The 16,035-nt window shown below is 38.5% G+C and overlaps 1 protein-coding gene across 4 annotated transcripts in view; it reads right to left on the minus strand.

The window, feature by feature from the left end:
• The window catches only part of CDH4 (cadherin 4), a 664,040-nt gene that overhangs the window by 455,113 nt on the left and 192,892 nt on the right, over positions 1–16,035 (minus strand). Inside the window, exon 1 of one of the 4 annotated variants that reach the window (XM_073309189.2) lies at positions 12,418–12,471. The exons of the other annotated variants lie outside the window; for them this stretch is intronic. Coding sequence (XP_073165290.1) covers position 12,418 — 1 coding nt within the window. The 5' untranslated portion in view covers positions 12,419–12,471. Of the gene's footprint in view, positions 1–12,417; positions 12,472–16,035 lie in introns of those variants that run through there. 4 annotated transcript variants of the gene reach the window in all.

The following is a 16,035-nucleotide window of genomic DNA, read 5'->3' on the forward strand; positions in this document are numbered from 1 at the left end:
ATGTAAGAAAGCAAAGACCTTGCCAAATTTAACTTTCATTGCACACTAATGTGCACTGAACATCTGCTGTCATAGTTCAGCGAAGTCAGGTTTTTATCAGTTTGATTTTTTACGCAACATAACTCATTTAAACAAAAAAATTTAAAAGTTGCAAACAGTCTAGTCCATATTTCATGCATATTGTACCTTTCATAATGAATCTTATACACTTTAGGCCTGCGTGTAAGTACTGTAAATGTGGCTTGTAGCACTCCCTATCGAAGTGGCCCAACACCATTATAAAACGCTATTCAATTGCAAATAACTTTGCCAACACTTAACTGCTTGGGCTGAAATTTTCCATGCTGATTGCCTGCTTCAGATGAATTTTTTTTTAATTGCAAAATTTCAGCCAAAATGGTTCAGCTGTTTCCTTGAATGAGGTTAGCGAGAAATAGGTTTTGCCCACATTAAAAAAATTCTGGCGAATATTTCTTTGAAACCTTCTAGTGTCTGAATAGTTTGGAACAGGACTTGAAATTTAGCTGGGGGTACTTTTTGCTGTTCCTGTGAATATCTGCTCAAATTTGGTCAAGTTATGAACCTTTGTAAAATCTCAGCCTGCTCTTCCTAGAGTTTAAACTACAAACCCTGAAGATTCTATCTGCACTGAGCATGCTCCAGCCTGGGGCTAAATGGGACTTTCCCTGAAACTGCTTTCTGGGCTGCTGTGGGCCATGCCAGAGCCAAGCACTGGAACTGTAAAAAGGGAGAATCTCTTTCCTGTGCTCTAAATACCCTCAGGCTGGCACCCAGACAGTGCACAGAAGGAAGCTGCTTAATTCAAATGCACAGGGGACACGAGAATGACCGGGGGGAAAAAAGGACAAAGTAGATTGGGACAAGAAGTATAGCAGGAAGACTTGAACTGGAGGCAGGTGATGGGACAAGAGGGAAACTGAGACTGGGAGTTGATGGGGTGGGGGGTGACTAGGAATGGCTGAGCAAAGACACAGGGACTAGGGTGACCAGATGTCCCGATTTTATAGGGACAGTCCCAATATTCTGGACTTTGTCTTATATAGGCACCTATTATCCCCCCACCCCCTGTCCCAATTTTTCACACTTGCTATCTGGTCACCCTAACAGGGATAAAGTGCTTGGAGGCACGGGTCATTGAGACTGGACAAAGGGCCTGGGGAGCAACACTGGGCCTGGGAGTCAATGGGAATGGGGAACATGGCTGGGTGCAACTGGAGGCGGGGAAGGAGAGAGACAGATTAGATGATGTATCCCTACAGGGCTAGAATCTTCTAACAGTTACATCGGGGTAAATCCTGGGTACCCAGTTTACAGGGCTGACTGAGAATAGAATTTGGCTCATAATTTATTCTGATGCAAGGCTCCAAATACTCCTGTACAATAGTAGATTTTCTGATCAGCTGATCAAATTCCTCTACACATGTAAAGCTGCCTTGAATGCACACAAATACATATACAGTACTTCTGATAACATGTAGACACCACAGACGGGGTCAATTTGATACAAATAGTATTTTACACTAAAATGCTTTATGCCTGAATTAGATTTTGCAAAAACTTGCCTGTGCAAAGTTATATATACAAGACATGCCAGTGAAGATATTCCTGACTTCTGAATTTGGTAATTCACCCCTTAGTATGGTCATGGTATTATATTTTTAAAATGGAAATCTATTTCAAAGAGATTGCCTGAAGGCTATGGAATATGTCACTAGGCTAATCATAGTGAAGTAATACAGCGGACACTATTAAAAATTCAGCGACGACTGACTGTTCCGGGGTTTTTGAGGTAACTGCAGCATTTTGCTGTACTGCAAGCAATATAGAAAGGCAGTGCTAAGTCTTAAATGGAAACCACCCTGTACTTTTTTCTCCCAGCATTTAAGAGCATATTTTGTAAGGTGCTAAGCACTCTGGACCCAATCCAGCAAAATACTTAACCATGTGCTTATCTTTTAGCACATGAAAAGTTTTATCGTCTTCAATGGGACTTCCCAGTGCTTAAGTTTAAGCACGTGGTTTAGCAGATCATGATGAGAACACTCAGTGTCTGGGCAGGATCGAGGCCTAAATGAACGAGTGCTTGTCGAATCAACTGTACAGTGAACCCAAAAGAATGAAATCCTCTTTTTATCCACAGGAAAAAACACAGCATGGATGGTGGGCATGTCAAGTGTCAGCCTCACCCACCACAAACCACCACCTAGATAGGCTCTTCCTGCCTTTTGAGGTGAACAGCCAGCTAAATTTCATCCCATTCAATTCCTGGTCTCTGCTGAGACTGCCAGTTATGTTATCACTGAAGAACTAGCAGTAGACAAATTTCACTCATTGACCCACACTGCATTTAAACCAATGATGCAGTGGTGAATGGCTGTGTTCCACCATCGAATGTAAGAAAGCAATATTTAACTAATAGTGAACTGTGTCCCAGTAATACTTCAGAAATTATATATATTAGTACCAGGAGAGCCCACACCAAAATCAAGCAGAGAAAATGTGCACAAATTTGAAACGTCTCCCAGAGTTCCAAGAAAGAATGGACCATGGCTTAGAACTCCTCTGAAACTGGCCACAAAAAAGCCTTATGAAACTGAATAACTTTCATAGAATCATAGGACTGGAAGGGACCTCGAAAGGTCATTTAGTCCAGTCCCCTGCACTCATGGCAGGACAAAGTATTATCTAGACCACCCCTGACAGGTGTTTGTCTAACCTGCTCTTAAAAATCCCCAATGATGGAGATTCCACAACCTCCCTAGGCAATTTATTCCAGTGCTTAACCACCCTGACAGTTAGCAAGTTCTTCCTAATGTCCAACCTAACCTCCCTTGCTGCTATTTAAGACCACTGCTTCTTGTTCTATCCTTAGAGGTTAAGAACAATATTTTTTCTCTCTCCCCCTTGTAACAATCTTTTATGTATTTGAAAACTGTTATCATGTCCCCTCTCAGTCTTCTCTTTTCCAGACTAAACAAAACAAATTTTTTCAATCTTCCCTGACAGGTTATGTTTTCTAGACCTTTAATCGTTTTTGTTGCTCTTCTCTGGACTTTCTCCAATTTGTCCACATCTTTCCTGAAACGTGGCACCCAGAACCGGACACAGTACTCCAGTGGAGGCCTAATCAGCGCAGAGTGAAACAGAATAATTACTTCTCGTGTCTTGCTTACAACACTCCTGCTAATACATCACAAAATGATGTTCGCTTTTTTTGCAACCGTGTTATACTGTTGACTCTTATTTAGCTTGTGGTCCACTATGACCCCCAGATGCCTTTCCGCAGTACTCCTTCCTAGGCAGTCATTTCCCATTTTGTATGGGTGCAACTGATTGTTCCTTCCTAAGTGGAATATTTTGCATTTGACTTTATTGAATTTCATCCTACTTACTTCAGACCATTTCTCCAGTTTGTCCAGATCATTTTGAATTATAATCCTATCCTCCAAAGCACTTGCAATCCTTTCCAGCTTGGTATCAACCACAAACTTTACAAGTGTACTCTCTATGCCATTATCTAAATCATTGATGAAGATATTTAACAGAACCGGACCCAGAACTGATCCCTGCAGGACCCCACTAGTTATGCCTTTCCAGCATGACTGTGAATCACTGATAACTACTCTCTGGGAACGGTTTTTCAACCAGTTAAGCACCCACCTTATAGTAGCTCCATCTAGGTTGCATTTCCCTAGTTTGTTTACGACAAGGTCATGTGAGACAGTATCAAAAGCTTTACTAAAGTCAAGATATACCATGTCTACCATTTCTTCACTAGCCACCTTATTATCTTCTAGATGTTTGCAAACTGATTGCTTAATTATTTGCTCCATTATCTTTCTGGGTTCCGAAGTAAAGCTGACTGGTCTGTAATTCCCCGGGTTGTCCTTATTTCCCTTTTTATAGATTGGCACTATATTTGCCCTTTTCCAATCTTCTGGAATCTCTCCCATCTTCCATGACTTTTCAAAGATAATCACTAATGGCTCAGATATCTCCTCAGTCAGCTCCTTGAGTATTCTAGGATGTATTTCATCAGGCCCTGGTGACCTGAAAACATCTAACTTGTCTAAGTAATTTTTAACTTGTTCTTTCCCTATTTTAGCCTCTGATCCTACCTCATTTTCACTGGCATTCATTATCTTAGACATCCAGTCGCCACCAACTTTCTTGGTGAAAACCGAAACCAAGAAGTCATTAAGCACCTCTGTCATTTCCACATTTTCTGTAACTGTTTTTCCCCCTTCATTGAGTAATGGGCCTACCCTGTCCTTGGTCTTCCTCTTACTTCTAAGGTATTTGTAGACTCTATTCTTGTTACCCTTTTATATCTCTAGCTAGTTTGATCTCCTTTTTTGCTTTGGCCTTTCTAAATTTGTCCCTATGTATTTGCGCTATTTGTTTATATTCATCCTTTGTAGTTTGACCTAGTATCCACTTTTTGTCGGACTCTTTTTTGAGTTTTAGATCATTGAAGATCTCCTGGGTAAACCAGGGTGGTCTCTTGCCATACTTCCTATCTTTCCTATGCAGAGGGATAGTTTGCTCTTGTGCCCTTAATAATGTCTCTGAAAAACTGCCAACTGTCTTCAATTGTTTTTCCCCTAAGACTTGCTTCCCATGGGATCTTACTTACCAACTCCCTGAGTTTGCAAAAGTCTGCCTTCTTGAAATCATTGTCTTTATTTTTCTGTTCTCCCTCCTACCATTCCTTAGAATCATGAACTCTATCATTGCGTGATCACTTTCACCCAAGCTGCCTTCCACTTTCAAATTCTCAACCTCCCTATTTGTCAAAATGAAATCGAGAACAGCCTCTCTCCCCTAGTAGCCTTCTCCACCTAAAATTAAAAATGGTCTCCAATGCATTCCAAGAACTTGTTGGATGACCTGTGCCCTGCTGTGTAGTTTTCCCAACAGATGTCGGAGTAGCTGGAGTCCCCCCCATCACCACAAAGTCCTGTGCTTTGTATGATCCTGTTAGTTGTTTAAAAAAAGCCGCATCCAGTACTACTTCCTGGTTAGGTGGTGTGTAGTAGTGGTAGACCCCTACCATGACATCACCCTTGTTTTTTACCCTTTTTATCCTGACCTAGAGACTTTCAACAAGTCTGTTTCCTATTTCCATCTCAACCTCAGTCCAAGTTTATACATTTTTAATATGTAATATAAGGCAACACCTCCTCCCTTTTTTCCCTGCCTGTCCTTCCTGAGCAAGCTGTACCCTTCTATGCCAATATTTCAGTCATGCGTATTATCCCACCAAGTCTCTGTGATGCCAACTATGTCATAGTTGTGTTTATTTAGTAGCATTCAAGTTCTTCCTGTTTATTTCCCATACTTCTCGCATTAGTACACAGACATCTAAGATACTGATTTGCCCCCCCTCCCCCACCTCAGTTTCGTCTTGTCTTTCCCTTATCCCTGCTATAACAGCCCATGCTCCCCCCCAGTTCCGACCGTTCTCCCAGGTCTCCATGTTTTGATCACTTACAACTGCTCAGATATCAGGCACATACCATCTGAGCCCCAGCTAAATGACAATGAAGGAAATTGCTGCCAAAGGTATCTGTACATGCTGAATACTCTACAGCACTAATAAGTATTTACAGAAAGGTCAGGGAATGTTCTATCCCCATCTGCCATTATATTTGCTATAGAAAGATTTATTTGCCCATCTTTCTGGAGATAAAAGGTCTCCTTGGCTACATTTTCCATGTCAGTGTCTACTGTGTCAAGTACTGATGGCTTCCCCGCAACAGCATCACAAACTTTGTACTAGAGGCAGCCATTCGAACAGAGAGAAACAGCAGCAGGTTTCTTTGTCATGGTCAAAAGCACAGACCATTTTCATTTCGATTTTTGGCTTCAGTGAAGAACTAAAAATAAAATACAAATACAAATAAATCTACTTACAAAACAGATTTTTAAAGTGCTAATGTAGTGCTGCATTATCTGAAAGATAGGTATTATAATCAAGACAACTCTGCTTTGCTCTACAATCTTTCTAATGAGATGCACTGGCAAATGCTATTCCAATTTCTGAACAAAAATTACCTTTACTTGTTTTCACATCTGCAATTTTTTAAAAAAAATAAATATAACCAGACAGCACAAGAGCTCACACAACCACGAGCTTTATAAGTTGTGCTTCTAAAAGTATAAGCAGGCTGGCTCCTGAAGTGGGTGATATTTACAAATGCTTTAATGTATTGTCAGCGACTGTTGTTATTGTGATTAAAGGCTGACTGATTTACAGTACAGCTGTGTTAAAGCAGTTAGAGGCATTTGTCTCATCACAAAAGACACTATCAGTGTTTGGTAAACTTCTAACCTAGTTTGACAAAGACTCCTTTGGCAGTTTGCTAAAATAAGATTAAAAAACAAATTTAAAAACATCTTTAAATAAGGCTAAACAACATGGTGGCTTGATTATAGCATTCTGCTAGAATGATCACTCTTATAATCTTAGAACTGACAGTATATTTAGCATGCTGAGTTACAAATTATTTTGGTCTTGTTGCACATATACTCAAGAAGGATGATTCTGACAATGTTATAAAGAAGTCAGAGAAATTGTTGCTGGAAACATCACTGCAAATCAGCAGCACAGACTGGAAAAAGGAGAAAAGGAACAAAATGTTCAACAACCTCCACAGTTTTTAATCTAATATTTTCAAGGGTTTCTGTTGTTGCTATCTACGAGGAAGAATGTTATTTAACTATTGCCAATAGCAGGAATGTGTTCTGCAGAATTTCCTAGTGGGAAAAAAATCTACTTTGAAGTTCAAGTTCCATTTATCAAGCTCGATCTTCTAGATTGGCTGAGGAGAGAGAGTTTTAGTGACAGTTATCTCTCCACCCCAATCCTCTCTACTAGTAAACAGGACCGCAACAGGTGCAGGAATATCTCTAGAGTTTTGTAATTAGGGTTTTTACTTCTGGGCTGAAGATGAGTGGGGAAGAGAGGAGAGCTTGCAAAGTTGATATCTCCAAAGTGGACAGTTGTCATTTCTATTTTTCAATTAATTATTGAATGGGGATGAAAATAAACTGTGACAATCACATTTCATATCCTAGGGTATAGAAATTAGAAGTATCCTGTATTTAGTAATTTGTCCAATATTAATATCTACACATAGCAATAATATGCAGCAGGCCAATATTAATCTAATGTGGCTTTATTAAACTGTAATACTTCTGTAACTATATTTTTGGGGTTTTCTAGACTTTCAAGTAATTACTATTCAGGCAGTCACTGTTTTTAATATGACAAAGAATGGTCTTGTGGTTGAGGTTCTGGAATGGTGCTCAAGAGATCTGGACTCAATTTGTGCTATGGCTCTTCCTGGGTGACTTCAGGCCAATAACATAGCCTGGGGATTGAAGGGTCCAGTCAACACTGAAATTTAACAGGAGTTGGGTGCGGAGCTTCACTAAGCTGTTTTGATTATCCCAATCTCAGTGCCGCAGTTTCCCACTGTAAAATGAGCTGATGGAAATTTTGAAAACTTTCAGCAACAATAAAAGTTTTTGTTTCACTGGAGGTTTTTCATGAGGTGTTTTGTTTTTCAATGAAAAATTTTGAAAACAGCTTTCATTTCATTCTGGTGGGAAAAATCCCACTCTCTTTTATTTTATTTCCTCCAGGAAAAAGGTGAAGGGGATGAAAATGAAAGTAACTAAAGGGAGAAAACCATTCTCCCTCCCTCCGTCCTTTCCTATCTTTTTCTTGTGCGGGGAAAAAAAAGGGGGAAGAAAAAAAAATTCAAGTGTGATAAAGTGGGATTGTCTGACAATTCTGAAATGGAAAACTCAACAAACATGGCATGTGGCTTTTCTTTGAAAATTGTCGTCATCAGTGGAACCCCATTGTTCAATATAAAAAAAAAATCAATTGAAATTTTTTGACGAGTTCTACCGAAGAATTATACTTCCTTTCTCACACAGTGTGAGTCTTGTCTGTTTAGATTATAATCTCTGGAGCAGCAAACGTATCTTACTATTGCATGTACAACAACAAGCACAATAGGGCCCCAATTTTAGCTCGAGATTCTAGGTTCTACAATGCAATACAATAATAATAAAAACAAAAGCAACAATATCCCACTTTTATTAATTTGCAGATCTAGTCAGGAAAAAAAAAAAAAGAAAACACATGCAGCATATAGTGAGGCAAACTTCCTCTTTCAGGTGGCCGAGTCTAGCAGAGGTCTGTTCAATGGTCTATTATTGCTTTTTCATAATGGTTTAGTGACACATCACATAAAACAGTACCTGTCCCATTACAGCAGATACATTCAGCAGTCAATTATATTAGTATTTTTGCACTGTTAGAAAGTAGCCTCTCAGTCCCCCCTCAGCTATTATGTTAACTAGACCTTATGTGTCACTAAAACAAAGGCAGCCGAGAATGTGAGATTTGCATGCACTTTGATATCTGCACAATCTACTCTTTGTGCAGATCTACCTACAAATTTTACATTCTCTTTAGTCTGCCCACAGAATTTACCATGAAAGGCCAAGCTACCAGGGTAGGTTGAGAGCAGTAATTCTGAAAACAGCTATGTTGTACTCATGATTAGTTCTGATTTTTATGACTCAGATTTGCCAGTAGTAAAATTGCAATTTCCAAAGTTCCCATGTCCAATTTCTACCCTTCCTTAGAGAAGCTCTTTTCAGTTTGCTAACCTGATGGGAACTTTAAAGCGTGATATGTTAAATCAAATCAGTTCAATATGCGTCAGTAATAGTCCCTCCAAGACAGAATGAAAACAGATATACATTTAAAAATAACTTCAACAATGAAAATAGCCCAAGGTCATATTTCTTAAGCAAAATATTAAACTATAAAACAATGAATTCTGAGCAGCATAATAAAAAAGAAACACCTTCTTTTACATTAAGAATGCTCTGAACTGCTGTCTTTGTTGTCTCATCTCTTTTCCCCCCCATTAAAACAGACACTTCTTTTAAATCAAGCCCTCGGGGAGTAAGAGACAAAAGTGATGAGAATGCAATGCGTGAATATAAAAGTGGAGCATGTGTTTTATAACTAACTCTGTTCAGAGGTCAAGGGAAATGTCACTGTTCATAGCCATCAGTAAAGAATCAATGTAATTATATTTGTAGTGTCAATTCAGGTCAATATTCTAATACATACACTGTAAAGCCACAATTACAATTTACATCTGAGCCGAACTAGCGTATTTATCTCTTAACTCTTTCTTTGTAGAAAATAATACCCCCAAACCCCATTTTAAATTACAGCCACCTGATTTTAGCTGCAAAATAAAAAGGTTCAGTACTGCGCCCGGAGCGGTTATACAGCCTGATGACCCATCTCAGAAATCTGGCTTCAAAAGTAAATGGAGAGCGTCTGGTCTTTAATCTTCCAAAGTACTACAGCAACCATGAACTGAGTCTCAGGGTGAAGGAAGGAAATGCTCCATCCTTGGAGCAACCCCTGTTAGATCAATCATGCTGCCGTGAATTTAAGAGCACTGGCTTCCCCTCTTCCCCTCCCCACATTATTGGTTAGTAATATTTTGTGGAGAGGCTGAATTTTGGGAGCAGGCGCATGTGAGAGGATGGTATTGTTGCCCAGCTCTGCTCACAAACCAGCCTCTGCCACTTGTGACACCAGAACGAGTAGATTGTGCAGATATTAATAATACATTCATCCTCTGGTTTTACTGTATGCTTCAGTCAGCAGTAAAACAATTGGAAGTGTTGGCACTTAAATTGTAATAATTAGGCTGCATTGTTAATGACCCACACAGAGGATTCAGAACCATGCACACCTCTCAGAGATATTGTTTCAGGCCGACTGCAGACTAAGATAGACATCATTGTATCACTTATACTCAGTTCACAGTTGGTGGCTATTTTTGCAACCATAAGGGCTAAAGACTCACACTCCTACATGAAAGCTCAGGTGTAGTAGCACCAGGTGGCAACCTCCACAGAAAAGTACCATCTCATTGAGCCACTGTTTACCAGACCAGTTCAGCCCCTGCTTTTTCATCACCAATACAATAAATATCATCACTGTTTTGGTATGGCAGCTGGGCTGCTGGTATTTGAGTGAACACATTGTCTTTGGCCCAAGCATGGTGGAAGATGGAAGGACTAACATTCAATCTCATAAGCGACATTCTTCATTGCAGTGATAGATGGAGTTATCTACACTCAAGTTAGCCTAGCTTGAGTGAGGGTGTTTGTATCAGCAGAACACAGTAGCTGAGTCCTCACTACATTCCTAGCTCCAGCATCAGCAGCACTTGACCTTCAGCTCCCACCACCTGCTGGGACAGCTAGCTCGAATTTAAAGCATCACTTAATTTAAGATAGGACTATTTGTTGGTGCACATAAATTGGGTCAGAGGCAACAGCTGAGTTATACTTTGGGCTAACAGTGCCGTGGAGGCAAGCCCTCACAGTGTGAACAAAAGAGAATGTGAACGCACTCTTTCTCTGGAAACAAAAACCAACAATCCGAGATGGCACCACATGGCAACCTACAAAATCCTGAAATTAAATTTTGGGGGATGAACTCCTCCAGTTAATCTACCGTGGAACAAACAGTACATCTCAGCACTGAAAAATACTCACAGGCTGCATGCAAAAACTTTGTATGCCTCTATCATAATGAATTGCCATGAGTGAAAATGATAATAGTGAACATAATATTTCAAATTTATTTGAGCACAAGCTTTCGTGAGCTACAGTTGTAGTTCACGAAAGCTTATGCTCAAATAAATTGGTTAGTCTCTAAAGGTGCCACAAGTCCTCCTTTTCTTTTTGCGAATACAGACTAACACGGCTGCTACTCTGAAACATGTCATAATATTTCAGTAGCTGTCTAACAGAAAACCCTAATGCTAGCTGCCCAACTCAGGCGAGTCACCTTGCAATAACAAATATGTGATACGTTGTGGGAAAAATAAACACTAGATAGAAGTTCCCCCAGAGATTATTATAGATATTGATAACATAGTGCTAATAGCTTGCTTTGACTGTTTCTAAGATAGGACAGTCAACATCAATTGCTTTTTCTTGTTCACTGACCATCTTTCTACTCCACTTTGCTTTAACCAAGGAGAATACAGAAGCATTATCTTTCACTCACCATGGCTTGATTCTTGCTGCATGGATCTCAGAGCACCACTGAGTTTGCAGAGCCCTGCAAGGCTGTGGTGAGCATCTGATAGAGCAGCACATGAACCAAAGCCCACCCATGCAACAGGGGACAGGTGATGCATGCAACACAGAGGAGCTCATGGCTCTGCAACAGTGCAGGGTGGGGGATTCTGTCTGGGGTCACTTCTCCAGCTTGCTGAGTGGGGACAACATGGACCTCTGCTATATGGCAGCAGAATGCGTAGCTTTCCAAATTGTGGAACTGGGGATCTGCATCAGGGGGTCCGGTGTGTGTTCAGCACTGCTGTGGGTTCCATCCATATGGTAGCATTCATTACCCCTTGCCCACTAGTAGGATTAAACCCCAGAACACATGTATACTCATCCCTCCCACCTCCTCCCTCTAACATTAGAGGTAGAGCCAGTCGGGATTTTTCTGATGGAAAATGCAGTTTCCACAAAAGCAAACATTCTCATAGGAAAATTTTGATTTTTGCTGAACATCTTCAATTTTTCTGTCAGGAAAATCAAAATGAAATATGTTGTTTCAGGCCTATTCAACTCATACTGGAATTTTGTTTTATTAATTGGACCAGAAATGTTTCAAATCAGTTACAAAAAGAATTAAGTTGCATTTTCCTAATGTATTGCCTTATGGGAGTTGTAGTTGAAGCCCACATCGTCTCCTCGAGACCAGGCTCCCTGAAGAACATCTCCCAATATGCAAATGTGGACCCAGTTCACCAATCTGTGTGGTGCATCATAGGAGACCCAGTCAGAGAGCCTGATGCCCCCACTCTCTCTTATACGTCAGGTTCCTGTTTAATGCTGTCTTGACTCAAAAGAAAGCCTTTCAGGTCAATTCAACAAAGTGAAAAATATCAATATCCAGAATAGCAAAATGTTTTGATTCAGAAACATCAACACATTTCCAATCAAAGCAAAATTTTTCAGAATTTTTGTTCAATTTTTTTGAAATTTCAACTTTTCATCCTGTTTTGGGATGAAAACAAATTCCAAAGTTTATTCCGTTCTAATTAGAAGCTCTATTTTCAGCCAGCCTCAAGCTGGGCTCTGAATTTACATGTCCACTTTGCACAAACTATTCCCTCAAAAAGGGTCTGTATGGAGCATACAAAACATACAAGCTTTTTGCCTGTGCACAAAATTGGAGATGAAAATGTGGTCACAAACTCAGAAAATACTGAAAAATCATAATAAAAGTATCAAAACGGAGTATAATACAGGCCTTACTTCTCCAAAGGGTATCCAACCTTTCAGTGCTTAGAGAACTGGAACAGTGAAGTATGTTCTTATATCTTTTGATTTACCGTACTTAAGGAAACTTCCATACTCTTTAAGACCTGAGACACTTACCTAGAAATAAAGAAGAGCGCACATTAAGCAGACCTACATTTTTTGTTCAATTTTGCTTTTTAAAATGACAAAGAAACTTTGGTCAAACTTTATATTATACTTTATAATTATATATTATAAATACTTTATACGCATTATATTAATATTACATTTGTAAATGATTTATATAGAGTTAATAAATTCTTAGTTGTTGTTCTAATGAGTCCTTAATCAATTTTTATATTGTTCTGAAGCCCAGCAAATCAGTAGGCTGCTTATAACTCTGGCGTATAACCATCATTACTTGTGTGTGGTATACTTATAATATTTATAAGTTTTATTAATCTTTATGCGTCATTTGTAAATGGAGCCTTAATGTCAGTGACCAGACCCTTCTTAACTGGTGCGAAGCCATATACACTAAAGCAATATACAAAAAGGGGGGAGCTTCATTAATAGATAAGGCTGAGATTCAGGAAGCAACCCTATTCACGGCAACACTTTAAAAGATGCTTAAGTTTAAGCATTTACTTAAACTTCCACCTTTAGGACAAGATTTGGCAATAGAAGACTTAATCATGTTGTTGACTTTCCTGAACTGAGGCCTGCATTTGCATATCACATAAAAAGTTGAGAGACTAATGGCGAGGAAAAGCCAAGGCAAAAAACACAAGACACAAAACAATATTTGGATTATACTTCTGATTATTTATTTTAATGAAAACAGAGTTCAGGGCCCAAATCTGAAGTGTTTGCTCATGTGAAGAGACCTTACTTTCATGAATACTCCCATCAAGCTCAGTGGCACATGTGGATATGGGTTGCATGATCAGGCCCAAGTTTTGTATTTTGGGATTATGGCTTGCAGAACATGAAAAATGAATACAACATTTTTGGCTTCCGTTCACAAAGCCCCCTGTTCAGCAGAGCACTTAAGTACCTGCTTCAGTGATATCCAAAATAGCAGTGCTTCCCAAAATTGGGGGCAAAGTGTTTCTGTTAGGGCTGTTAAGTGATTTAAAAAATGTGATTAATCGTGCTGTTAAACAATAATAGAATGCCATTTATTTATATATTTTTGAATGTTTTCCACATTTTCAAATATATTGATTTCAATTTCAACACAGAATACAAAGTGTACAGTGCTCACTTTATATTTATTTTTGATTATAAATATTTATACTGTAAAAATAAAATAAATAGTATTTTTCAATTCACTTAATACAAGTACTGTAATAAAATCTCTTTATAATGAAAGTTGAACTTACTAATGTAGAATTAATTATTCACAAAAAAATAACTTCATTCAAAAACAAAACAATGTCAAACTTTAGAGCCTGCAAGTCCACTCAGTCCTACTTCTTGTTCAGCCAATTGTTCAGACAAACAAGTTTGTTTACATGTGCAGGAGATAATGCTGCCGGCTTCTTGTTTACAATCTCACCTGAAAGTGAGAACAGGAGTTTACATGGTACTGTTGTAGCTGGTGTTGCAAGATATTTATGTGCCAGATCGCTGAAGATTCATATTCCCTTAATGCTTCAACCACCATTCCAGAGGACGTGTCCATGCTGATGATGGGTTTTGCTCGATAACGGTCCAAAACAGAGCGGACCAACGTATGTTCATTTTCATCATCTGAGTCAGATGCCACCAGCAGAAGGTTGATTTTCTTTTTTGATGGTTCGGGTTCTGTAGTTTCTGCATCGGAGTATTGCTCTTTTAAGACTTCTGAAAGCATGCTTCATACCTTGTCACTTCAGATTCTAAAACCTTGGGTTGAGTGCTGTAGTTATCTTTGGAAATCTCACATTGGTACCTTCTTTGCATTTTGTCAGATCTGTAGTGTAAGGTTTCTTAAAATGAACAACATGTTCTGGGTCACCATCCGAGACTGCTATAACATGAGATATATGGCAGAAAATGGGTAAAACACAGAGCAGGAGACATAGAATTCTCCCCCAAGGAGTTCAGTCACAAATGTAATTAACACATTTTTTTAATGAGCAGCATCAGCATGGAAGCATGTCCTCTGGAATGGTGGCCAAAGCATGAAGGGGTAAACGAATGTTTAGCATATCTGGCATGTAAATACCTTGCAATGCGAGCTACAAAAGTGCCATGTGAAAGCCTGTTTTCATTTTCAGGTGACATTGTAAATAAGAAGCGGGCAGCATTATCTCCTGTAAATGTAAACAAACTTGTTTGTCTTAGGGATTGGCTGAATAAGAAGTAGGAGTGAGTGGACTTGTAGGCTCTAAAGTTTTACATTGTTTTGTTTTTGAGTGCAGTTATGTAATAAAAAAAATCTACATTTGTAAGCTGCACTTTCACGATAAAGAGATTGCACAACAGTACTTGTCTGAGGTGAATTGAAAAATACTATTTCTTTTATTTATCATTTTACAGTGCAAATATTTGTAATACAAATAATATGCAGTGAGCACTGTTCACTTTGTATTCTGTGTTGTAACTGAAATTAATATATTTGAAAATGTAGAAAAACATCCAAAATATTTAATACATTTCAATTGGTATTCTATTGTTTAACAGGACAATTAATACTGCGATTAATTTTTTTAATCATGATTAATTTTTTTGAGTTAATCGCGTGAGTTAACTGCAATTAATTGACAACCCCAGTTTTTATATCTATTTCCCATGGCATATTTTATATATATATATATATATATATATATATATATTTCTTAAACAAGTTCATAATATTTCCCCATAAACTACTCTGTGGCACCAACTCTATTATATTTTTATCCCTCTAAGATTTCAGACAAGTCTTTTACAGACCAGTTATTCCCACAAAATGCAATCTATAAAGATTAAAGATGAACATTTATGGAAAAATACCTCTCCCTAATACTATAGAGATGCAATAAAAAGTAATACTTTTCATTATAATATCATTTTATGGTACAAGAGCTTTAGTATCCCACAGTACCAGTATCTCCTTCTCAATATCTAAATAGAAAAGAACACAGATTGCAAAAAGTGGTCACTTCTTTCCTCGGCCCTCCCAGCTCAGCAAATATATATTAAGTCTCTTTGAGGTGAGCTGTGTTGTGGAATGAGATAAAACCCACAGTAAAGACAAGGTTTAAACAAAATTAGTCATTGTAGATGCATTTTTACGCATTTTGACAATGTAGAATTTTAATGAGAGAATGCTGTAAGGACTTTGCTGTAAGGACTGAAACAAGCAGTTTAATTCACTCAGCAATTCAGAAAGCAAGCCTGAGAAATGACACTGTAATTTTTAATTATCATAGAAGAACCCTTGTTTGTGCGCTCTTTTTCTTTATTAATACTGCATATCCTATTAAAATTTAATTTCCATTCTCAAACTAGGCCAGTAATATTTTCATTGTTTTGGCAAATAAAAACAGTAATGTAAACAAATTACTGAGGGGCACACACAGAATGGCATTGTTGGGTTTGTGTTTATTATTTTGGTTTAGCATTCAAGCCTCCTTATGATCGTTCAGAAATTTCCAATAGATA

The sequence above is a fragment of the Lepidochelys kempii genome, chromosome 13 (assembly GCF_965140285.1).
Source record: "Lepidochelys kempii isolate rLepKem1 chromosome 13, rLepKem1.hap1, whole genome shotgun sequence".
Lineage (NCBI taxonomy): Eukaryota > Metazoa > Chordata > Testudines > Cheloniidae > Lepidochelys > Lepidochelys kempii.